The 27,687-nt window shown below is 30.9% G+C and overlaps 2 protein-coding genes across 6 annotated transcripts in view; one reads left to right on the top strand and one right to left on the bottom strand.

The window, feature by feature from the left end:
- The window catches only part of LOC143255344 (contactin-3-like), a 228,193-nt gene extending 212,168 nt beyond the window's left edge, over positions 1 to 16,025 (top strand). The window contains exons 12-13 of the mRNA XM_076510839.1: positions 3,489 to 3,622; positions 14,630 to 16,025. Of these exons, the coding sequence (XP_076366954.1) occupies positions 3,489 to 3,622; positions 14,630 to 14,824 (329 nt within the window). The 3' untranslated portion in view covers positions 14,825 to 16,025. The remainder of the gene's footprint in view (positions 1 to 3,488; positions 3,623 to 14,629) is intronic.
- Positions 16,026 to 16,139: 114 nt separating this feature from the next.
- Positions 16,140 to 27,687, bottom strand: part of LOC143255349 (protein spaetzle 5-like) — a 201,022-nt gene continuing 189,474 nt past the window's right edge. For 4 of the 5 annotated variants that reach the window (XM_076510864.1, XM_076510861.1, XM_076510860.1 and 1 more), the window contains 2 exons: positions 25,629 to 25,862; positions 23,086 to 23,968 (listed from right to left, as the gene is read on the bottom strand). In XM_076510864.1, coding sequence (XP_076366979.1) covers positions 23,806 to 23,968; positions 25,629 to 25,862 — 397 coding nt within the window. In that variant the 3' untranslated portion in view covers positions 23,086 to 23,805. Of the gene's footprint in view, positions 16,452 to 23,085; positions 23,969 to 25,628; positions 25,863 to 27,687 lie in introns of those variants that run through there. The other variant, XM_076510862.1, reaches the window with a different exon arrangement.

The following is a 27,687-nucleotide window of genomic DNA, read 5'->3' as shown; positions in this document are numbered from 1 at the left end:
TCAATCACAGAGAAAATTTATTTCTTAGTTTTACTCTATTGTCATTAAACGTTAAAAGAAATATTTATTGCCTAATTCAAGGCATTAATTGTTAAACATTAGGAAATTAATTTATTTCATATTTCTAGTTTGTACCTCTTATAAAGTAAGGAAAGTGTTATTTTTTTCTAATTCATTCTTGTACCTGTTAGACATTAGGAAAAATATATTACCTAATTCTGGTCTGTACCTGTTAAACATGAGGGTAAAATATTTGTTACTTAATTCTAGCATGTACTTGCTGAACATTAAGAAAAACTTGTAGGCTAATTAATTCTCCACTCTATGTGATAGACATTAGGGAAAAAGTGTTACTTAATTCTAGTCTGTATATTTAGACATTAGTAGAAGATATGTTATCTCATTCAAGCTTGTAGCTTTTAAACATTACAATAAGGAACTCATTCGCAATTCTAAACTGTACTTGTTAAATATTTATAAAAAAAAATGTTACATAATTCTAACTTGTACTTCTTAAACATTAGGAAAAAAGTTACCTAATTCTTGCACATACTTGTTCGATATTAGAAAAAAACATTGTTAATTGTTCTAGTATGTGCCTGTATTACGAATAACATTTATTACTTAATTCTATCCCGTATCTGTTAAACATGTTGGAAATATATGTGTTTCCTGATTCTAGTCTGTACTTCTTAAACGTTAGGAAAAATAAATATTACCTAATTGTAACCAGTATCTGTTAGGCATTAGAAAAAGATAATTCACTAATTCTAACCACTATCTACTAGACATTAGGAGAAACTATGTTACCTAATTACCTCGTAGACATTATGGAAAATATTTATTACCTAAGTTTAACGTATACCTATTAGATATTAGACAAAAATAATATTTCTCTAATTCTAGCGTGTACCTCTTAGGCATTAGAAAAAAAATCCTAATTCTGTACTAAACATCTCATTCATCAGAAAAAAAATGTTACATAAGTTTAGTCTGAACTTTTTTGGAATTATTAAAAAATATTTACGTAATTCAAACTCCTACCTGTCATATATTGAAGAAAACAATATTTCCGTAATTATAGCGTGTGCTTGTTAAACATCAGGAAAATTACTGCTTAATTCTAACTTTTATCTGTTATACATTGAAGGAAAAAATTTCTTTTTTTTAATTTTGGACTATACCTGTTAGATATTAGAAAATAATACTTTTCACTAATTCTAGCTTGTGCCTGTTAAACATTAGGTAAAGAAGAACTGCTCTGAGCCAAGTGTACAAAATATAGTTTCTGTTAGAAATTATCTAATTAAAATCACATAGTGCTTTTTTTACTTGAAAGGAGAAAAATGTAAGAAAAAATTATAGAACAAAGTATACTGAACGTAGCGACATTGGGAAACAAACCTGTACTTATTCGCCATAAGGCAAGAAATTATTACCTATATCTATTCAACTCCTGTTAGACATTAGATGGAATTTTTTTCTAACTCTAGTCTGAATCTGATTGAATTATAATACGCGTCATAACTTAATTCTGATTTGTTAATCATATTGATACAGTAATTTCCGCATTACTGTATCGTCCTCCAATTGTTTCAAGTGTACAACAGTTTAAAGGCTTGTTTCTGATGGCTTGTGTCTCTTGTGTAATGTCACCCATGACATACCAGTAAAGTCGCTTGCAGATTTGTGTGAGTTTGTTTGTTTTAGAATTTCGCGCAAAACTACACGAGGGCTATCTGCGATAGCCATCCCTAATTTAGCATTGTAAGACTAGACGGAAGACAGCTTCCATTCATCACCATTCACCGCCAACTCTTTTACGAACGAGTAGTGAGATTGACCTTCACATTATAATCATTATAACGCTCCCACGGCTGAAAAAAGACGAGCATGTTAGGTGTGACGGGGATTTGAACTCATAACCCTCAGGTTACGAGTCGAACGCCTTAACACTCCTACGAAAAGACGTTTCTAGTCCTGATTTCTCAAAGCCCGTTCCCCTGGCTGTGGTTTCGCTAGATAGTAGATAGGGACACTGGGAATCTCGTTAATCCATTCATTAATAGATTTAAATGGAAATTTCATTTAAATACAAAATTATTAGTCTAATATTAATAACCTTTCAAGTTGCTCTGGGGCCTATTAGGCCCCACTTTTCGTAGGAGTGTTAACCACCTCGCCACGCAGGGAAATTTCTGTGGGATGGGACAATAAAAATGGGTGATAGAAAACTATCTCCTCATACACAAGATGGATTATGGTTTGTTTTGAATTTCGCACAAAGCTACTCGAGAGCTATCTGTACTAGCCGTCTCTAATTTAGCAGTGTAAGACAGAGGGAAGGCAGCTAGTCATCACCACCCACCGCCAACTCTTTGGCTACTCTTTTACCAACGAATAGTGGGATTGATCGTCACATTATAACGTCCCCACGTCTGAAAGGGCGAGCATGTTTGGTGCGACCGAGATTCGAAGCCGCGACCCTCGGATTATGAGTCGAACGCCTTAACACATTTGGGCATGCCGGGCCATGGATTATGGAAGCTTTGACAGTGAAGTAGTATGTTTTAGGTAAGACAATCTTACAACAGAACCATTTATACTCAAAACAAAGCTGAAGGGATATTTTGTAGATAAACGATCGTGGCCAATATTTCAATGTAGACTGTAACAACTTGGTGAGGTTCAATGTCATTTTAATACAGCTTACTCAAACTCTTTATCTATATGTATAATGAAACGAATTTTAAAATACTTAAAAAATGTAACTCTTTATTATTATTAACTTAAAGCAAATATTTTGCTATTCTTATGCAAAATAAAAGATAATTTTATAAAAATTATTTCATTAATAAATTTAAAGCCACGTTCAATAATTCTCAATATAACACACAAAGGGAGATTAGAACATATATATATAGTAGATAGTTTCCAATTAGAATTACATGGTTTTGTTCTTTTTATATTTGATATAACAAACAATTTATACTAAAATCCTAGAACAAGGCACACTGAACATAGCGTCTTTTAATGTTTAGTTTATAGATAAATTGTATGAATACTAAGAAAGGCGTTATCATGCTTTCGTCTCAGTAACTTATTTTTTCAATGTGTTTGTTATACATTATTATTTGGGGTTTGAAAACCCACTAGAAAAGATTTTAATAAAACACGTGTTAAAAAAATCTCACTTCTGAGTTAGGAATCGTACTTATAACGAGCAAGCTAGTTCTTTTTTTTTAATTAAAGGAGAGTTTGTCGTATTAAACTGCACATGATTTTAACAATGTATTACGAAAGTACTTATAAAAGATTCCAAAGTTACTTTTTATACGTTATCATAATTTTTAATACTAAACAAAATTAAAATTATCAAGCTTCAGTAGAATTTAAACAACGTGAATAAATTTTACTTAAACATTTAATTGCTTAACTATTTATATACTAACATTAAGCTGAACTACGTGTTTAATTATTTCATTCAGCAGAAATGAAGTACGTCGAGAGCGTCGCTAGTGAAGCAGCGTCATCTAGTTTCACAGAAATACATTTATATCCAGAAACTTCTCCAGGGCTATATATAACACACGCCTCTTCCGCAAAGCATGGGAAACCAGTGGTAAGTAAAACACATAACTAATTCTTATTAAAGCAAGTAATAAGGTCAGAAAATAAAAAGAAAATAAAAGATAAAAAGCGTAAGCAAGATTTAATTATCCAAAATAGTAGAAATATTAAATTGATCTATCTGGGAAACACGTACATATTATACGACCAATGAATAAGTTAAGTTGGTAAATTAATTCTTACTTACAAGACAATCAGACAAAAGTCGATTTAATAGTAGGAACTGTAATGCACATTGTTACTTCAGATTAAAAGAAGGTAGTGTAAAACATAATCATAAACGTTCGAATATGTTCTCAAAACTATAATAACATTCATATTTGAACATTTAAAAATATAAATAAGTTAATTATGCATGACTGTCTTTAATATTTTAAAAGAAAACTCGTTTACGACTTTTCAAAAGACGTACGTTGTGAACGTCGACATTCCATTATCAAAATATTATGTTCAGGTATTCACTCGTAGAAGGTGAGTCCTAACAGTGATGGAAGTATGTTGCTTTAGGAAATATTTTAACATCCAAAGAATCTCAAGGTACCTTGAATATAGAAGTTAAATCTTGCTATTAAGAAGGACGATTTTTCTCACTCTTTTAACACTCTAAAATACTTTATTCCGTTGAGTTTTGTTATTTCACATTTTCTTTTATAAATTTTATCTACATTTAGTTTTTAAACGTTTGTTTCTTTCTCTACGCAGTTCTTTACACGTCTCTTTAAAATGTCTTCAGAAAATTTATCCGTGCCTGATTACAAATTATTTTTATCTCCATTTATCATTGTATATCGCATCATAAATGCAGTTATTGTAGATATTAAATGACATATATAAAAATATTTATTTGAGGCTGCAATAAAACTCTTGTATTGCTGAAAATTTTCAATGGTTCAAAAATGTTTTCGGATTCAGATTACTGTGAAATTTTTAAAATATCCTTTATCTACGCTTACTTTCAAAATCTGTTATAAAACACGCAATAAAACAGTTTCCACATTTGCTATCGAAATAATATTTCCTGAACGGTCACATCTTTCACTAGACTGTCAAGTTGTTCCTATGGCGAGATCGACCGGAAAAACTAGAAATTCGACATACGCGTCTTTGTAAAATGTTTTGTTAAAGATCTTGCGTTCGTGGAAAATATTTTGATGTATTAGAAGTATACTTTCAGCATTTTTTGCATTGATAGAGGAACCAGCTATCATTTATATGCCTTGACAGTAGCAAGTTATTCAATAGTTATTTTTTTACGCATTTTGGAAATTGTGTTTTGTTATTTCAATACATATAACTTAATATTTAAATAAATCGTTATACTTCACTTTTCCTCTTGAATATCATACGTCGGAGAAGAAAAATATCTTACTAAGGAATAATTACTAACCTTGCTATAATAGAACACGGCAATTAGTATGACTGCGATTGATCGAAAACGTTATTACTACTTCAGAGTTAAACACAAAATCTGGCTTTTACTTCCTTTGTTCAGTAAATAGATATAAAAATTAAAACAACTTGCTACATATTTGGTGATATAACATTCCTGACCTCATTTTATGTTTGCAAAAATAAGCTACACATCTTTAATAATCAATCGTTTCACTACTAGTAATAATAATTACTGTTTACTTCCCTTTTGAATCAATAATACGATTATTTTATTTTTTCAAACAGGATAAAATAAGCTACAATATTACCTAGTTTATATTTTTTTTACATTTCTACTCTTGTTATTCTTGATCATAGTTTGAGAATTTGATACTTTTACAGTTAACGTTTTAGATCAAATATTATTTCAGTAACAAGCTAGAACACAAGTTGTCGACACTTTCTATTTTGAAGAGCTTTCATTTTTCGCTCTGATTGATCACTGTAAACCATCTTAAAAATTTTCGATGTTTTATGATATATGATTTGCTTTTTCAGAAAAATGAAATAAATAAACTGACACACATATAATTATAACACATATAACGTATAATTATATGTAACGAACATTCATCAATAAAGTTCCAAGAAGAAGAGCTGATTATGACGTAATAATTTTATCAATACCCGTGATTGTTATTTTAAAACCTCAGCGAAAAGAAAGTAGTTGGTATTTCCTAACTTTTTGTATTTGATTTTTGCGTCTTAGAACTGCTCATCTGCATTGTTCTTATAAGTAAACAAACAAACGCTGGTTTATGAAGTAAATAATGACATAGCATAAAAAATCGCTTTTGTCAGATGAAATTTTTATATACTTTATACAATTTATCCAGATTCTTGAATCATCATATAAAAATAATAAGTATATAATTCTTCAACACTTTATGGTAATAGAATAAAAAAATGCGGCATTTTTTAAAATATACAATATTTTTTGATATTTTCTGATATTTCTGTTTACATATCTTTTTATCTTAGGTATTGTTATTTTTGTCTACGTATCGTATTTACACAACTTAGTTGTTTAAGATATTGTTATTTGTACTAATATCTTTAATATTGTCAAAAAACGCACCCTAGTTGCTGAAGCTACTATTATAAATGACAGTTTATTTTTATTTTTTGCATATTCTATAATAATATTTTAAATTAAACAATGATATTCGTTTCCTTACATGACAATATTATTCGCTTTTACATTTTTACAATCTTTGTCATTTCACGTAACAGCAAGAGTTACTTTTATTGCCAAATTCAGTGGTGTTTCTGTCCAACTACCGTCATCTCAGTTACTGTTTTCTTTATTATTGCTGTTTATCTTTTGGCTCAATTTTTCTTTGTTGTTTGAGAAACTAAACCTTTGTCAAAATAACCATTATAGTTTATTGTCAGATTAATCTACACGTTACATAGTGATATTAGTAACGTTGTGTCTGTTAGTTTTAACTTGTTTGGAATCTTGTTTATATACCATACAAACTCATTTATCCGTCAGTTGAAGTATATCAGAACTAGTTACTTGTGACAGCCAGTCTGACTGTACACATCATAGCGCTTATTGTAGCGTACACGTGATACCATTTATTGTTTGAAACGGACTACCAGATCGCATTATTTTATTAATATCCAGTTCTTCTTGATGATGAGAGACCCACTTGAAATAAAAATGTATCTCAGAATGGCTGATATGGGTATTAACACTTTTATTGATAAGCAGAGAACAACATTTCGAATTCCTAGGTCATTTTCAGGTTAATAGGTTATCAATAAAGGCGTTAATACCGATACCAGCTGTTCTGAGACACAGATATTCAGTTCTTCCGCTGTCGTTCTTTACCTAGATATGGAGAACAGGTTTTTCTGTTGAAGCAAAGTCATTTATTTTCCAATGATATCTCTCTCGTTAACTCAAGGAAATCGAGGGTGTAGTTCAGAATTAAGGTGTATTTTTTATATGCCGCATAATAGTTATAGTAGTTGTAAATAGCAAGTTTGTGGATGTGAGCATCCACATTTTTTTTCACGTGTGAGGCCTAAATCTGGTGTATTATGTATCTACTGCTTTGTATGTTCTACGTAAGCAGATACCTCTATTACTAAAGCGCAATAATATTTTCAACGTTGTAGATCATTCCTTAATTTTATCTATCTTTATGAAAAATAATAGTTTGATAATTTGTATTTACACAGTATGTTTTCGTTAAGTGTTACAATGGTACTCTAACTTTGTTCTTTTTTTTTTACCTCAATATATACAAAAGCCTAGAAAGTTTCCAAACCGTTTAAGTGAATGTCAGGCTCGATTACTGTATTATTGATGGGAATCTTTGTTATTGCTGTTATTTTTTTCTGAAATTCAACTTCCCAAACTGTACATATATTAGTAACCGATTTGTAATTTAGCCATATAAAATAGGGAACTTTGAGTAATGTTAATCAAATACATACATACTCGTATATTCTGTTGTTTGGCTTCCTCTGTGATTATCTAGCCATGTGAACTACTAAGTCAAATCTTATACTCTCATAGCTTACCAACGTCTTATTACACCATTAGCCTAACTTTATGATATCTCTCTGAATGTTTACGAGTTCTTTAATTAATCCATTTTGTTTAGAATACTGATGCTGCACACAACTCTTAAACTTTTGAAAATACTTTCTCTCTTGTAAACTATTTTCTCGCTAAAATCCGAGGTTCATTTCTCCGCAATGGACACCGCAGATAGTCAAATGTGGATTTGCTCCAAAACAAACCAAGAAAAACTAACTCTTGTAATGTAACCTATTGTCTAGCGGTTATTGTCAAAGAATTATACGTATTATTGCTTACTTGTGACATAGGTTGTAGAAAATAGTTTAAAAGTTTCTTATCTTTATGGTTATAATAGTCTCTCAGCTTTTTATCATTATCAACAGAACAGATTTAAGTTTAATCAGTGATGTCGAGAAACCCACTTGTTGAGAAATTTATATGCAAAAACGTCTCGTTTGGGTTGAGAAAATATTTTATATAGAAAAGCGAACAACGTTTCGACCTTCTTCGGTCATCGTCAGGTTCACTCTTCTATGTAAAATATTTTCTCAACCCAAACGAAAATTACTTCTTTCTAATGCTCTTCAGGCTGTCTTTTTGTCCAACAGCTTTATCCATTCATCCTAAATTTCTGAAGTATATATCTTTTCTCGTTTTTATGATGCTTCTTATCGTTGTTTTGAAGTTAATTCTTGGTATATGGCTACCAGCGTTCCACTGTAAAGTTTTTTTCTCTTTTATTTACTCAAGGTTTACGTGTAATGTTTCTTCATGTTCGATAACGTCTGAGTTCTATATTCATTCTTACTTCTGAGTTGACAACCTTAGGAAAGTGCTTTATTTATATTTTCTTTTTCAACATTCTGTTCTATGTTCCAATATATCAGGTGTAACTCACCATTATGGTTTTAGTTGGTCGCTCATACTCTTATCATTCACTGTCAACTCAACAGCGATTTTCTTGTTGACAGTTCAAGTTGAGTTCAACCTTTCTTTATGTTTATATCGTTCCTTAACTTCAACTGTGGCTAGATATTGTATTTTGTGTACTAATGATTTCCTTCTTTTATACAGGGTGTTCGGAAAGACACTGTGCACTTGTATATTTATTAACAGACATGTTTTAATATAGAATAGAGGAGGTAAATATGAATGACAATTATAAACAATGTTGAAAGTGACCCCCGTTGGCATCAATACAGGCCTGGATCCTTCTTATTTTGTTTCTAAACACCACTATCAGTTGCTGGCTTGAAATAGACTGAATGAATGCTGTTATCGCTACTTTCAAAACTGCACAGTGGCTTTCCGAACATCCTGTATATATATATATAAAAACAGTTTCTTATTTCATGTGGTATTATATGAGTAAATGAAAAAAATCCCTTTGATTAAAATTAGTTATTTTATATCAGTATAATGTAAGAGTGAATATACGCCACGGAGAAGCGTTTATTGCACATATGTGTCAATGTTGAATACAGATGTAAGGAACGCCTGAAAGGTTAAGCGATACAACTCAGTAGACTTACTGTACGTATAATCTCTGTTTCCACAATCCTCAGCTGCTGTGCTACTTTTAAATAATATTATAATTACGAAAATGTATTCACTAATTTTTATTTTGTGTCTGTAACTTGAAGGCATTTTTGAGGTTCTTAAGGCTAAAGTTTTGTTATATCGCCGAACGAGATCCCAGTAGTACAGCGTTAAATCTGAAGGTTTATGTCGCTGAAATCCCGATTTTTAATATCTTGTAATGGGCAAAGCTCAGACAGCTCATTGAGTAACTTTTTGCTTCACTACAAACAAACATTTCTAGATAAAATTTCATACAGATGACTAATAACAATTGGAACATAAGCATAAACAGTTGATCTCTAAATGCCAGATACATTTTAATACAACAATTAATCAGGCATTTGTATTTTATGTCATTTGACTTAGACGTGACGTTCGTTTTTCCGTGTACATATCTCTACAATATCGACAGACTCTCTCATCAAACTATTATGAATTCAATAAATTATAGTAAAATAATCGCATATCAAACCATTTGGTGAAGTATTCCTAGTGTATGTGTCACAGTAATAAAAAGAAATCAAGTTATATATATATATATATAAATCAAGTTATATATATATAAATCAAGTTATATATATTATATTCAAAGAAAAATGAAATAGATCATAGTTGAAATCTTCTTGTTCAAAACTGTAATTAATAATGTGTGAGCGTGTGTTATATTTACAAAGGTAAGCAGTAAGCGGTCTTGGAACAATATTTCATATAAATTTTGTTTCGGTATGTGCAAAACGGAAAAATAGGAGTATAAAAACTATCAAGCAATCACTCGTGTTGTCCTAACCAAATATAGAAAAGTACATTTAATCAGTCATTTCGTCCTATCCAATTATAAAAACGTGCATTCAGTCAGTCATGTTGTCCTATCTAGTTAAAGAAAAGTGCATTCAATCAGTCATAGTGTTCTATTTATTTATAGAAAAGTACATTAAATCAGTCATGGTGTAATACCCAATTATAAAACAGTGCATTCAATAAGTCTTGTTGTCCTATCCAATTATAGAAAAGTTATTTCAATCTGTCATGTTGTCTTACCTAATTATAGAAAATTACATTCACTCTGTCCCGGTGTTCTACCCCAATTATAGAAAAATACAGTAAATCTGTCATGGTGTCCTACCCACTACCACTTGTCGACGACTTCGGCTTTACATTCAAGTTTATTTTTCTCTGCCTTCACTTAAGCTCCTCATCTCCAATATATTTGTACTGTGAAAACTGAGTGAGTGTCTTTCTTCTTCTCCTCATCTTTATCCTTTCGACTTCACCAATCAGAATCTCTGCCAGTCTTCGTGAGATCTAATTACTTGCTCAACTTCTGTTCTTTATACCCAGTTATAATTTCGTCTTTGCACGTCTCAGAACTTCTTCGTCATCTCTTCTCTCTATGTAGCTTATCGTCATTATTATTGTATAATACTATATTACTAGAAAATTCTAATCAGTGAGTGCCATGTGGCCCAAACAAAATGCTGAGCATATTATTTTATTCGGTATAGTTTTTCTTCTGTATGTCTTACAGTTATCTATTTGGAAGAAGAATTTATTTTCATTTGTTTCTTTGTTGAAATAGTTTAGTTGCAGATTCGGGAAAAACAAGAGCGTAAAAATAAAATTAGAATCAGACTTACTACCATGTTATGTACTACCGAAACAAATTTCAAAAAGTATTATACAAAACTGAATGTGACGTTTATCAACATGATACTAGCAGTTATAAAACTGTAAGAATTACTGAAAATGTATAATAAGTAGGTAAAAGTATTAGTATTTGCACAATACAGACACTCATAAAAATATGATAGTAGCTCACATAACATTAGTAATGTGTATAGGTATGTACAGATATAATTTGTTATAAACAAAAACAAGTCCAAACAAAAATAAAAACGCTACACTAATCGAAAGAATCCCCAGTGTACAAACTATAATATGGGATATAAAATATACCTTAGATTTTTTTAGGTTACTACGAAAGTAGGGCCCACATTGTGGTGGGGATACACCATCAATCAGTCTTAACTATAGTTCACCAGTCTTACATGAAGAATAATTAAATAGTAAAATAATCAAAGAAATATAAATATAAATTAGGAGAGCGAGATGTGAGTGCTTTATTTCTTCAATATATAATATAAAGGTACATTATTTAGGTTTAGAAATTAATATAATTGATAATAATATCAATCTAAATATTATTGACAAAATAAAATATTTTGCCGATCCATTACATGGTTTATTCTTTTAATAGTAATGTACCATACTCTTCTGTTATAAGCATTCTAACTTCACAATCATTCAGATTTTGTCAAATTTATAATAAATTACAGCAGTTTATTATTAATGTTAAAATATTGATAGTAAACTTAATTTTAGTGGATTTAATTAAAAACCTCAAAATAAAATTATTAAAATATCCTATGATAAATATAATAATATCTTAAATAAATATGAAGTAAAAATTAAGGACATTTTACTGAAAGTTTCTGATAAATGTTTTTAGTTGTTAATAAGGTTATTTAAACCATTTTATGCGGATTAACACCTTATCGCATATATAGTCTTCTTTATAGTCCGAAAATTGGTAGTTGCAGTGAACGTAACTGATGCTGGTTGGGAGTTATACTAGTTAGTTTATATAACTGGTTGGAACCCTTACTACTAGTATAATTTGACTACTGGGCTACTAATTAGTGTATTACCATTATAATAGGGGCTGGAATGCCAACTTCAGGAGATAAATTTATTTAACTTACTTACCTCAAAATTGTGATACCTTATTATTATTTCTTCATTGTTTACTTTTTATTTTATTATTCTTTTCTTGACTTTAGAGACGACTAGTCACTTTCCCACAACTATCTGCAGGCAGTGAATGGTAGGTGATATAAATGATGGGCGTTGTGGGGTTGAGCACCTAGATCTCGCTTTCCTAATTTATATTTGGTTATTTCATTATTTAATTATTCTTGATGTCAGACTGGAGAACGGAGGCTAAGACTGATAGACGGTGTATTCCCACCACAATGTGGGTCCTACTTCCGCAGTCACCTCCAAAACCTAAGGTACATTTTATATCCCACATTATAGACTGTACCCTGGGGATTCTTTGGATTAGTACAGCGCTTTTTCATTTTTGTTCATAACAAATTATAATTAGTCTGAGGTTTTGATTTTCTGTTTTTAACCTAGTCCTTCCTTTCGATTTTATTTTATCTTACCTGACTGTTTAGTATTAATATTCTTTCTCTCTCTATGTATGTATATATAGTTGTGTGTGTGTATGTGTGTATATTTATAGATATATACACATATACCTTTTCGTTTCCATAAACATGTCTTGATGGCTAGAGCACTCAACTTTTAAGCTACGTTTCGCAAGCTTGAATCATGTCACCGGCATTGTAATGTTATGATCAATCTCACTTTTCGGTTGGTAAAAATGTAGTCTAAAAGCTAACTGGTTTTCTTCTCTCTTAACTATCATCTCTAAATTATAGACGGCGATGACAGGTATCCATCAAGTAGCGACAACTTTGTAAAGATGATAGAATTTTTGAAATACATTGAACATGAATTAAACGACTATTTGGAGTGTGAATTCTATGATGTAGTGTACTTAACTTTTGACATTTTTTATGTGTTCTGTTCAGAAAATGATGAATCATACTTTAAAAAAAACTTATTAGATGAGGAAGCAACAGTACTTTATTGAAAGTCTGGGTGCCTGTGTCTGTCAATATGATGACGTTTAGCTAATTGCTTTCAACTGTATTTTAATTATTTCAAGAATCATAGCATTGATTGACGTGCACGTGATTTTACTCAATTTAGTATGTATAAACCATATACCTCCCTGTTTTGTTTATAAGTCCGCCCACTTTCTTTTGGTAACCTACTAATTTTCATAGAATCTATTTGCAGGAGATGATAATTTATTCAGTATGCAGAAAGGTCTTCATTATAGGTTTCAAATATGCCTAGAATCAAAACAGTGTACAGTAGGTGATAATGCTGAGGTTTACCATTTTTTTCCCTAACAAAACAAAAAAGTATATAAAACATCAAAAATAGATCTACATTGTTAAAAATCTGAGTACTATTAATTTATTTTCTATTTTCTCTATTTTACTGTTAAAGCTTAAGTGAAGAGTAAAATATATTCCAACCTACAAGTTCTTTGGTTATATTAGAATATGTTTAGTGCTCGTGTTTCTAAATTCCGCAAAGTTTTATAAAATTCATATCACTGTATATTTCTTTCTTACACCCTAAGCTTAACACGGTATATGCAGTTATTTTTGCTCTTTTATCTGATCCGATCAGGAATGACTGTTACTGAAAAAAAGAAGACATGAAATGCTCGTTTATTAACAAATCAAGAATGGTGAATATCTTAGTTTGAAATTTAATACTTAATAGTAAGTGCGCTTATTATGAACGATATTGAAATCCATTGTTCCATTTATAGACACAGTTTCCTTCAAAATCAAGGACTCCTTTTATCAAAATTAATCGTTCTCATCCTAACTGCCAACTCAAGGTTTTCATTGTAAAAGATTCTTTAGCTTACTCTGAGAACAAGTTTTATACACATTTTTCATAAATCCCTCATAGTGCGTGGACTTACAAAACTAACTATAAGCTGTCCCAAAGCAGAATAGCCCATAGGAGCTGCAAATGGGGAACTTCATTGATGTATAGTCAAAGAGCACTGCTATGGCCCTAAGTATTTTTATGATATTTCCCTTTAAACAGTCGTTGATTTCAAGATAAGATGGAGAGATTGTGATCCTTTGTTAATTATTTTGTTAACAGTACCAGGAGATATGTCCATCTATCGCAATAATCCTTGGATTAGTGAGTCATTCACTTTGCAGAAAGGAGCATTGCTTCACATTGTCTTGGAGACATGGGTTCGGAAACAGTTATTTTCATAAATTTTGTAATGTGCAGGCTTCCTTTCCCACAGTAAATATTAAAGACTTCCTTGTTCAAAACGTTGTGTACATTGGCTCTAAATGTTTAATTAACTCATCATATAAGTATTCTTCTTAAGAAATGGTTGTAACGTTATCTTCCAAACATAAGTAATGAAGAATATGCCACAAACGAAATACATAGATTGTAAACATGTTGCCCGTGGCGTAATTGCTTGCACTTGCAAAGACAACACACTGCAATACATATGAAAACTGTTCTTATGAAGTGCGATTAATCCTCTGTAGCTTTAAATTACAAATAATATTCATAAGTCTGCATCATACATAAATTTTAATGTAAGTAGAATATACCTTTAACTGGCCTCTAACATGTTCCAGACAATTTTCATTTAGTTTGACCATAATTTAAAAAATAAGCTCTGCGTCGCCTAGTTATACAGCTATTTAGTAATTGATTTTTACTTTCCGACACAAACTTATTCCTTCTGTTTTCATATTTTAGGAACATCAAGATGAGAATGTGGCACAAAATTTGGAAAAGTGTACTCCTCTCCTCACGGATTTTGAAAAAACTCAGGACTCTCAGTGTTCTCAATCCAGTGGAGATTACATTGATTTACAAACAGGATACAGAAAAGAAGTGGCTGAAGCTTTACTTGCTGTACCCCCTAGAGATTTTCAACAGACTGAAGTTTAAGACTTGGTGCGTAAGAGATACAATTTCAAAAATAACCAATAGAGACTTGGCTGACCTTGCGAAGTGCCTTGATTCTCGCTTGCTAGTCACGTAACAAACTCGAATGGGGGCACATGGGTCAAGTCAGTTTTTAGTAAACTTTACTGACATAAGTATATTTATTCTACTCGTATCATGTAAACAAGAAACTATTACTTACATTTCAGATATTATAGTACACTAAACGAACACAATAGATAGATACCTGAACAGAAACAGCAGGAATTATTAAAGTGCACTGATTTTAATTTCTCCAAGACTTGAATGTTTAATTACTACTGCAGTGGTTGATATGGCTACTAAGAACGATACAAATGTAAAATGTAATTCCCACCCTGACTCTTCATTCATCTCGCTATTTGATGTATTTGTAAGGAGTTTTACTTTTTCAATTCATCCATGGCCACACCAAATAAACTAAAGTTAAAACTCTATTTAGTAACAGACTATTAAAAGACAGTGTGAACATCAAACTTAATCACATTCTTAATATGTTTCGAGATTACACCAACCTCTTTCACATTAATGTTCTGGTTCTCAACATGTGTGCTGAGTATGTATATAATTTTTGGTTTCTCGTTCACAGATATATATCTGTATGTAAATCAACTCAGATATATAATACGAACAAGAAACAAGTCGTTCGCTTGGTGTTCATATTTTAGTGTCAACCACAGCACATTATTTAAATATATACATATATGATACAAAATTGCTTATATAAGAATAAATGTGTCCCCAGCACAAACAGTCACTTACAAGTTGTTTGCAATACGTATATTTACTTTTTTGACTGCTTATTAAGGACATAGTTACTTTATTAGTAACATATATCGGTTGAAGAACAGTCACATTTCATTTGGTGCCAATGATGTATTATTGTCCTTAAAAGATTGGTTTGTGAAAAAGATCTTTGTCTTGTAATTTGATTTGAAAGTATCATAAGACAAAGACCACTATTGCATATGATTTGGTTGTACATGTACTTACCGAAAGACTATAAGTGTAACATATTTATTTTAAATTTAAATTAAATTGTGCATATTCGAAAAATAGCATTCGTTACATTACACGTATTTTGGTGTCAGATGTTTTGTTTTTTTAATTTTGTCATATTTACGTTCATATGAACGGCTTTGATACAAATATTGCGAAGATTAAGCTTTAATGTGACAATACGTCATAAAAAATAGTGACTGGACATGTGGTTTGAATTAAGTCAGTACAAAATTAAAATTGATATGTGTCTGAAGAATATTTTTCAAGAGACGACAGCTATATACATTCTGTTTAAACAAAATATTAGTAGTATACAAGTACATAAGACTTTATTTATTAAGAGTTTTAGGTTCATATTGGTTAGTGTAATGAGCTCCATTAGTTTGTATTTCACTGCTTGCATTAATCTTCATTAGATTTTTTTTTTTTTTTGCGATCCTGCACCAGTGGTAAAACAAGACTGATATACGTTACAATAGATTGTTGGCACATTGTAGAACATGGCAGCAGATCGAAGACAGGTCAACTGCGTGTGACCACTTATAGTGTAGATTCAGTATCAAATGTCCACTATGTCAGAAGTCAAAGGCTGAAAATATAAACAAAAAAAATTCCTTCATGGTCGAACATTGTAAATATCCCGCTAAGCTGTCTTGTTTAAGAAAAGGTTAAGCTTTATTTTGAAAAACTAATAACCAATCGATGTTGAAATAATTGTTAATAAAACTGAGGAGAAATGTTTTTATACCTCGTAAAACTTTCTTAAACATCCTGGCAATAGAAAAATGTGAATAATTAATTATACTTGCTTCTACATAAATAAATTGTGTACTTCTTTCAAGTATTTTTCGTATATCAAAAGGTTGAACAGCCTGGATAACACAGGCTTGCGAGGGTTTTATTGTCTTGAATTTTTTCACATGTTCGATGGTAATCCCTGTACATTGAATTTGAAAATAATATCTATTTTTCTGCATCACGTACAGAGTTTTTTACAAAATGCCATACGTAATTTTACATACATGAATCAATGAACAAATGAATTTTAGGTTACAAGTTAAAGGCATTTCCTCAAACCTAAACAACAGAATTTTCCTGTTTGAGATATGAGCTCTCCATGTAAGAACTCTTGGACAACCAGATGTTCAGCTGTCACATTTTCTTTTGCTCAAAATTTTGATAACTACCGGCTATAGATTTCTCTAGACCAATCGCGAAGTGAGAGTCTTCTTGATCGTTCTAGAACCCAAATATTATAATAAAAAAATGTTCATTGAGCTAAGTAAGAGTTTTATATCCCGATTTGTAAAAACATCTTTACGTGATAGAGCAAAAAAGAATATTTTCGAAATTTGCGTAGCTGAACTATGGAAAATCTGTTATTAAAATCAAAACAACTTTTATGGAGTTTAAGTTCGCTGGCCTATTTAATTTAATCAACGGTTGGATCTTTTTATAATGTTATGCTAACCACGATGTCGTTTAATTACCACAGAAAAAAATAAGTACTTCATTTTATAGAGATCTAATACTCCAATACTTTTAAAATAAATTTAGAATATCTCCAAGTTGATAAATGAAAACCAACCTTTCTAGCAAACTTCGGAAAAGATCTGAGACACTTAAATTTTGATGATGCATTAATGTGCTGTGAGTCTTAGGGAATCATTATCCAGCTTAAAACTATGCTTTATGATAGTTTACTAACTCAGACAAGCCTATCATTGCAGTACCAGTTTTGTTCCTTAAAACAATATATACCAGTGATTATCGGACTATGAAGCTACTTGCCAGAATTTGGTTTAATGAAAGGTTTCATAATATAAAAAAAAACAGAAATATATAGGAAATAACTTTTGTTTATCTTGGCAGGTTGTGTGTTTTAATAACAACATGTCAGGCTTTTATGATGTGTTTTTTTTCTTGCAACTTCTCAAACCCTAAACTACGAACAGGCATATTTTTTTCTTAGCCTAGAAAGGCACACTGTGACAAAGTTTAAGAACCTCTGGTTGATGTGTATATCAAATAAAATACACGAAATATTTTTTTCAATAAACATAATATATTACTAAGTTATTAATTTATTTTCTTCACCAAAACGTCAATTGCAGTGAAAAAAAATACGTAGTAGAAAGCTTAACTGTTCTTTGCTTCTTTATTTCCGCTGTAGTTGGGTAGTTTCAGTAAATTCACAGCTCATCAGTGCTGCTTCAAAGAGCAAAGCAACTACACAAATTAGGTTTCATATAATTGTGAAATGTAAGCAGAGAATGGAATGTGAATAATAATGAAAAATTGGTTGTAACGGAATGCCACAGATACTTCAAACATTTAAACTATTTTAGGTTACCAGTTAAGGGCCTTACCTCAAACCTAAACAACAGCATGTTCCTGTTCGAGATATGAGCTCTCCATGTAAGAACTCTTGGACTACCAGATGTTCAGCTATCAAATCTAGTTTGATTCTCTCTTAATCTTTACTTTTGTTTTTAATTCTTTTATGAACATGGGCCAACTATGAGATAAAACTATTGTAAATTATTGAGTCGCACGAACTATCATACGAAGGTGCAAAGAAAACAATGAATAAGACTGTACATTTTTTTCATTTTTTTTGCAAAGTAGTTCATTAGTAATTTCTTTCAAATACGTTTAAACGGTGCAATATATCTAAATATTATTCAGATAAAACAATTATTCGACATACCATTGTTATTATATGGATATACAACACTTTAGAATTATTTGTTTTTCATGACTGGTTAAGGATTGGCATTTTCCAAGCTCGATATAAAAAAAAACTATATGTATCTCTCTTCTGATGTATTAAGTATCAAGCTTCATATATAAACCTTATATGTATATCTCTTCTGGATGTATTAAGTATCTAATAAAATGTTATTTTGATATATAAAACAGTGCGTGCGAGTGTCTGAACTGAAGATAATATGTAACAAACATTGTAGAGAAAACGTACAGTGAAATACTACAAAATATTCTGATTTAGTTAATTAATATTCACCTATTCTGTTTACGCCTGTTTAATTAAAATAATAGTTAAATTCAAGTATATCGAGTAAGTCAATCGTTGAGAGTGTACCTAGTGTTCATGGACGAAAACAAATTAAAGCAATATCTTTTGAAATCACACTTCTTAACAGATAAATTCATTTAATGGTGAGGCCAGGTGGTTAAGGCGCTTGTCTCGTAATCTGAGAGTCGTGGGTTCGAATCCCCGTCACACTAAACATGCTCGCCCTTTCAGCATTGGCGCTGTTATAATGTGACGGTCAATCCCACTATTCATTGGTAAAAGAGTAGTCCAAGAGTTGACGGTGGGTGGTGATGACTAGCTGCCTTCCCTCTAGTCTTACACTGCTAAATTAGGGACGGCTTGCGCATATAGCCCTCGTGTAGCTTTGCGCGAAATTTAAAAACAAAAAATTAAAGGAACGGATTAATGTAATGTTCTTCTCCTAGATTCACATTTTTTTCCTACCTTTTATATTGCTTTACTTGGTAAAGTTTTCTAGTTTGAAAGAAATATGAGGTTGTACCTCATACCTATAATATGATTCATGCATTGAAAAAACTAATTTCTTCAACAAAAGAAAAATAATTAATGATGTTGAAATAGATATAATTAATGAATACGAACAGTTACACTCTTTTTCCACAATAAATTTATCGAACAAACACAGTGTAACTTTATCTATTTTCTATACGCATGTCCCAGCTTCAATGCATTCTTTAAACATTAAATGACAGGTGACCGATTCAAATAATTCGCAGTCAGTTCAATACAAGTTTTATAAACATTAATTTACTTAACTGTTTTTGACTTCTTCGCGTAATACTGCGCCATGCTATGACTCAAACTTATTTGAAAATGTACGTGACAAGTTAGAAAATCCATTTTTATAAAACATTTCTTGACGTTGGCAGTGCAATAACAAGAAATTTTTACCCTACTTTTACTGTAGATATACAGTTTTAAGCAAAATAAAAATCTTTTTTTGTGGAGTGAAATAAGGAAACATTCACTAGTTATTGAACGTGTTTCTCCGTAAAATATTTTGCTAGATGTACTCAAAGACTCTGGGTAATACTACAGGAAATTAACTTATGGTTAGTTAACTTTGCCAGTTCACATTCCTTGCTCTATCGTTTCTCTTTAAGCATCGACGAGATGGTTGATGTCAGTTCCTAATGAAAAGACAAACCAGTTGCTAATGTGAAGAACAAATCAGCTAAATTTCCCCAAAGTGCACAGTATATTTTATCAACTCGTTGAAGCGTCTCTCTTGTTTGTTTGTTTGTTATTACACAGATAACTTAAGATAATATTCAGTTGCTTCTAAAATATATAAATAAATAGTACATTTATGTGATGATACACGGAGCTTACAAATCGTGCGTAATACTTCCTATTCTGGCATATTTATTGTGTGATGTAATATTGCTGTTTCCGAGCGTTATAGTTCAATCATTTTTCAGTTTTAAGGAAAACTTAAGCATGTAATTTATCATTCCAAGATTTTATACCACCGGCAACATAAAGTTAATATTCTCTGAAAACAATTTGCAAGTTTAAACTACTATTAGTAATTGCTTATCTAGTACTATTTACATTTCAAAATTAAGCATTACATTACTTTTATTATTATACTTTAGAAGAAAGAAGAAAATGCGTTATGCGTATTTAGTAAACACATCTCAATTATAACTCTTTCAGAATGTATTTCCTTCTCCCTATTTTTATTGATATACCTATAGAGAAAGTATGTTTTTCTTCTCGTAACGTATTCAAAATCATCATCATAGATAACTATTAAAAGAAAATAAACATTACAGTTTCTGTAATATTACTGATTCCACATGTTTATCTTACATTCATCTATGAATGAAATCTCTTTAAATGTTCATAGGTTCTTTCCTACATTTTAGTTGTTTACATCAATGAGGAATTCAAATAAGTTAGAAGCATTCGTTGACAATCTGAATATGAAATCGAATATTACAGAAAACAACATAAATTCGAATCCCACTGGAGCTTTACTTCTTTTTTCTGTGGTATAACCGAATGAACGTTATATCCTTAGCTTGATTATAGGCTTAGATGAACTACATAATTTCATAAGCTTTGAACATCCTATTATTTTGTTATACATTCCTTTTTCATGACGTATTTTCCATAATAGAAATCATCGTATTGTTAATAATTTATTTGTTTTCTTTTACACACTTTTTGACCTTAAGAAATATTCGAGAATGAAGTTATAAAAAGTCATTTTCTTAATTACTTATGAGATCGTTCAATTACTGACTGAAAGCATGTAGGGAAATGAAATTTAAACTAATAAAAAGTTTAATAACTTAACGTTTAGCATTGATTATCATTGTTTGTTCAGAACATGTTTGTGAAATATTTAATTACTCAAACTAGTTTTCGCAAACCTCATTAGTGCACAATGGAATGTATACTGACTTACAACGCTACAAGCCGAGTTTTGATATTTGTGGTGGGCAGAGCAAGATAGCCTATTGTATAGCTTTGTGTTTAATTACAAACAGATAGACCTCAGTTCTTCTTCACACCAATGCCGACTAAAACATATTTATATAGTTTTAAGAGCAAGAACAGAACTGGCCGATTTTATTCGCCTGTCGGTAAATCATACAATAGTGAATGATACCGTTGTTTTGATTTTGTTTTGCTACACTAAATGCAGTGGACCAGTCCCGGATTACACGTTTTGAATTATTGTACAAAAGGATCTATGAGTTTAAATGTTAAACCATTCATTACTCGAGTACGAAGAATAAACCTTTATAAATTAAAAGGAACATCTATTTAGCTTGCTAGTTATTTTATTGTGAACAAAAATGTACATGAAGTATGCAGTTTCATTCTTCGTGTATGCATTGTAATGATAAGTATGATATTCATGCTATACAATAAATAGTCGTGATAATCGTATGTTAAAAACAATATAACAAGAATAATGCAACAAAATTTATGTTTATATACTGTCAGGATTGTGCTGATAGTTTGAGAAATGACTGAAGGGTAATGTTGTTTTTTCGAAATATGTGTATTTCACTATCTTAAATGTGAGGTACATTTATTATTTATATAGTTAAATACGAGAAATATTTTTGTACTTGATAACTTACGTGAAGTCAGTGTACATAATAGTGCACATTTAACCTCACCTCGCCATCAGTTGTAAACCTTATTTAGTTTCCACCGTTATGTTTGAATTTCGCCCACATATGGTTATATCTCGTTCATAATTTCTACAGCGTTTTGCTAACTGTTTAAGTCTCTCAGTGGGAAAGAAATAAGTCTACGGACTTGCAACGCTAAAACAAGGGGTTAGATACCTCGCGGTGAACACAACAGAGAGTCAAATGTTGTTTTGCTATAAATCAATCAGTGAAACTAAACTTTTAAATCATGATAATTTTCTTGGTGCAATTGTAAAGCACGAAGTGTTTTTTACACCACGTTTAAATCTACAAATTTAACGTATGGAATTGTCCTCTTTATGGTTAATACATATATTTTTGTATTGCCGGATTCGTACAGGTTTAATAGTATTCTGCTGGCACAATTTGCTCTCTGGTATTTCATTTTGTTACCCCCCTATGTTACAGCATATGTCTTTGGACTTATAACGCTAAAAACCGGGTTAGATAACCGTGATCGGTAGATGATAGAAAACATATTTCAAACAAACACATATTTGGTTATTAGTTACCAGAAACTCTCAATACTTTTATGAAATATAAAAATCACTTCCATGAAACTATATACGGTGAATATTGTAACTTCAACAAGATGACATTACATAATACGAAATAAACGACTTCAAAATAATAAAATAAGCATCAAGTACTGCAAAAATCTGAATACCTTCTGTTTCTCATATACACATAGAACACTTCTGCCATAATTTTTTTTGGAAACAGTGTTTGAAAACAGCAACAAATTTAAACGGTTAAATATCATTGTACCATGAATTATTTTGCTGATTGTTATATTTGATTTCACGAGAAGCCGCACACTGTATTGAATTCAAAGATCAATTTACGCGTAATCTGATGTATCTACACAAAATCATATCGCATTTAAACGATATAAGATTGTGAATGTGAACCTCTACAAAGATCAAATTTTAAATAAACTCTAATTTGCATTTAATGGACATAAAATGTTATAATTGTTCTTCCAATACTTTATTGTTTGAAAATACAGTTCATTACAAAATTATTTCTTTTATACAAAGCATGATTAGAGCGTTTTCAAAATTCAACAATGTAGTGGACGTTCTGACATCCCATATATGTGTAGTCACACTGGAGGTGTAAATACAGTCAAACAAATGTATTCTCCAAAAAACTCCCAGTATGACCAATGTAAACGTTTGATTGTTACCTAACCTGACTGGGAAAACCAAATAAAATGTTTTCAGTTTAAAAAATAAATAAAGTAATTATCTACCTCATATGCAAGGATGGAAGTGAACTTCTAAAAATACATCATATCTCTCTTCATTTCATATGCATTTTCGTTTAATAAATGAAAAAAACCTAAATAAAAAGAATTTATGCTTGAACTATTGTTTTTGTGACAGGTTTATAAGAATTATAGTACATAAGTTATAAAAATTAGCCTAAATATATTAAGAAATCATCTGTTATAATAAGCTCAGATGGCTTAGTTAAAAAATAAATTGATCCCTCATTTCAAAGGCATTATTTTATACGTTATTCTAATTATGCAGGATTGTAAATTTGTGTAGTTAATTTTCTTTCATACTTTGTATTGAATATTGTAGAGTATAGTATCATGCGACACAGATTTTATTGAATACATGTTCCGTGCGATAGTTCGCTTTATTAGATCAAATAAATCTTGAAAATTGATGTTAATTTCAAAACGAGCTTGTCAGGTAACATGCACAGCAGAAAGGAATAAAAATCTCATTTGTCTGAAGTCCGGACGAAGAGAAGGTCAAGGCCTTAACAGTAATATATTTCTGTTTGCATTTGTTGTTGTAGCCATTGGGAAGTAGGATTGTAGAAGAGCACACTTTACTAAAATAATTTCAAAAAATAGAAATTTAAAGTTAGAAAAACATATAACAGGAACAACGTAAGTTTATCTTTACTATTATTCTATTTTTCTTTCCACAAAAGTATAGGTAAAAGGTATACATAGCTATTATGTCATTTTGTTTTTGTGTAAAAACTTTCTCGAAACGCAAATAATTCACAAACTAGTTTCCAAATGAAGTATTAACAGAATGTTGGCCTACTATGGTTTTATTGTCTTGAAACGTTTACATGTTCTATAGTAATTCACGTATGCTTAATAAAATGATATTCATGTTTCTCAGTCAAGTACAGATTTTTCACAAAACGTCATATGTACTTTTACATTACTGAATCTTTGAAATTAGGTTACATTTTGTCATGCTTAAAATATTCATAACCACTGGCAATAGATTTCTTTAAACCAAACGTGACGTGAGTTTCGTTCTATAACCAAAACATACGTTCTGGTTAATATATTTATCTTTACAATAACAAAAAAATGTTCATTGTGAAATAATAATTTGATCCAAGTAGAAACGTATTTATCCTATTTGTAAAAATATACCAACACTTACATGACATTAAAAAATGAATATTATTTTCGAAGTTTGCGTAGCTAAATTATGATAAATCCGTTGTTAAAATCAAAACGACTTTTGAAGTTTATATTCGCAGGTCTGAGCAATTACCACTTTTTATAGTGAACTCTAGGATATTTTCGAAAAAAAATTAGTGTTATCACTCTTAGAGTTGTGCAATCAATTTATAAGTTAACAAATAGAATTGAGCTATGTTCTGTTTTCAAAGTTTTTGAAAAGAACCTTTGGGGAAGACTCAATTACGTTTACATAAAAACATATTAGATTAAACACTTTAACTCTTCAACAAACTTCGAGAACATATAAGCGCATAGTACTTGATCTAATTATATCGTCTCATTTTCATGTAACACCCCTATAAATTTCACGAGTGCAGTCTTCGCTAGCTGTCCCTGATGCAGCAGTTATATATATTACAGGGAAGGCAACTGGTCAACACCACTCACCGCCAACTCTTGATCTACTCTTTTACCAACGAATAGTGGAATTGAAAGTCACATTTTAACGCCCAATAGCTAAAAACGTAACTATATTCTGCATGACAGGGATTCAAACCTGCACCATTCAGACTGCTAGTCGAGCACACTAACAAAAAGACCATGCCCGCTCAATCATCCGCAGGGAATTGAACATCGTATTTTAGTGTTGTTAGTCTGTAAACGTTCCGCTAACACATTGGAGGACGATCAATTTATTATATCGAAAATGACTGTGATTTTAATAGGATTGCGTAAACTTTTCAAGTATCACGTTTTAAGGTAAGATTTTAAAACATATCTCTTTTTTTCCCATAAAAATCAGAAGTTAAAATGTGTGAAATAGAGTAGAAAAATAACTTACTTGCATCATGATTTTCACCATAAAAGTAATCTTATTAATATCTCTCAAACGCTACGAAGCTAACAGTTCAGTTGAAATTAAAAGTAAAATAATCTTATGTTGACAAATAGAAAAGAAAAGGGCTATATTCCAATCACTTTGGGTTCATTTTAAATTACATATGATTATTTGCACATCTCCTCCTCAATTTTTTTCTTTTATAAAAAAACAAAGAAACTTACCTTACACACAATTCCCCAATAAAAGTTTGTTGGCATGACTCAACATTGACGACATACACCCAATCTCCTTGCAAGGTCTTTGCTGCCATGGGTGTGATTACCACAGTACGGAAAGGACATGCAGGCTCCTCTGTAGACTCTGTTTCCAGTGTTTTTATTGGAACATTGTTCTTAATTAATGAGTTACACATTGATTTCAGAGATGAATCTCTCACCAAAGAAGCAATTTCGTCCCTAATAAAGATATTATTTTGTTTACAATATATAGTTTTAAAATCTTAACACAATAATGTTATATTCATTTCTCTTTATGTATTTCGATTTTTTAAGCTATAAGACCATAAGGTACAAATTTATCAACAAACACAATCCACGAATTTCAAAATGTTTAATAAAATCAGATAATACTGTTAAAATGTTCATCGTGCCAGAAAAACAAATATTCTTATAATTTTCACCTGCGGCTTCTATTTTCCCAAAATCTAAATATGTTGATTTCTCATTCCTTATCACACACAACTTTAAAACTGATTCCAAAAAGTCTAAGTGCAGTTGTCCACTAACGACGCTCCAGTGTCAGGAAAACACGAAAATATAATAGTAAGATATAATCACGAACATCCGCTATTGGAAGCAATAGACCGTTGAAATTCATTTCGGTTTGAATAAATACATAAGTAGTAGGGTGTTCGTAACGTTTATAAGATGGCCGCCTATAGCGAAAATTGACGAGGAATCATGTGACCTGTGACGTCATAAACGGATAGATCCACAGATTATCTCAAGTAACAAATACTTCAGAACAAAGAGTATCATAACATACTGATAGATGATGAAGAGTTCCAGATAATTCATTCAAATTGTAACGTGTCTCAGTCAATAAATAGGTCATACTAACGTTATTTGATCTTGGTTGCAATCTCTCACACAATACTAGTTATGCATTATAATTATGTATGTAAAAACAGCTGGTATGAGTTGAGAAAATTTCTTTATGTAGAGAAGCAAACAACGTTTCGACCCTCTTCGATCATCGTCAGGTTCACAAAGAAAGAAAGAGGTAACTGATCGATAGCTGACCACGGGAATATATGGTATGCAGCAGTATATGGTTTCGTAATTTTTCAATTCGTTAGTTGATTTTGCCGACATCAGCAGAAAAATAACCAGCATTTGGCAAAAACTAGTAACAAAATATGACATTCAAGTTAATACCAAATTTATTCAAAAACCAGGCACAAAACTAAGGACTATACTGTGTAAAGACTACAATGACAAACACCACCCCAACATTATTTATAAAATACAGTGTGATAACTGCCACGGCTTCTATATTGGAGAAACAAGTAGAAAAATGAAAACCAGATTCAAAGAAAACCAAAAGTCACCTTCACACGTTTTCGAACACTGCAAATCAAATGAACACAACATAACCATAAAAAAACACCCAAATACTAAATAAAGAAACAAACGCAAAATTAAAGAAGCCTTACTTATACAACAGTTCAAACCCAAAATAAACCAATACAAAGGAACAGATTTATACCTATATTAAAAAATATAATCAAACATTTAAGGACGCCCTGTACATTTCTTCACTCAATTACACAACCCCCTTCAAACATGTGGTTAGCTATCGGTCAGTTACCTCTTTCTTTTTTTGTAAACCTGACGATGACCAAAGAAGGTCGAAATGTTGTTCGCTCCTCTACATAAAAGAAAAAAATTTCAACCCATACCAGCCGTTTTAACATATATATTTTTCTCTACAAGTTAGTTTTCTCTTCATCACGGATCATTATAACTATGATTTATAATTTCATTTTATTATCCATTTATCCACTAATAAACAAAGCAACATATTAATATGCTATATCAAATAGTTCAACGAAATGAGTGGTTATTTGTCTTCTGCTATCATTTGTGTTCGGGCTTTTTCTCAACTCAAGGAAGCTTTCAAACCCAAGAATCAACAAATACAGATTTTTATACAGAAAAAAAAGGTTTATTTTTATAATTTCTGAAAAGAATAAATTGGCATTTTATCCCAACAAATGTA

The sequence above is a fragment of the Tachypleus tridentatus genome, chromosome 7 (genome assembly GCF_004210375.1).
Source record: "Tachypleus tridentatus isolate NWPU-2018 chromosome 7, ASM421037v1, whole genome shotgun sequence".
NCBI lineage: Eukaryota > Metazoa > Arthropoda > Merostomata > Xiphosura > Limulidae > Tachypleus > Tachypleus tridentatus.
Note: the sequence above shows the minus strand (reverse complement) of the source record. Positions and strands in the feature narration are given on the sequence as shown.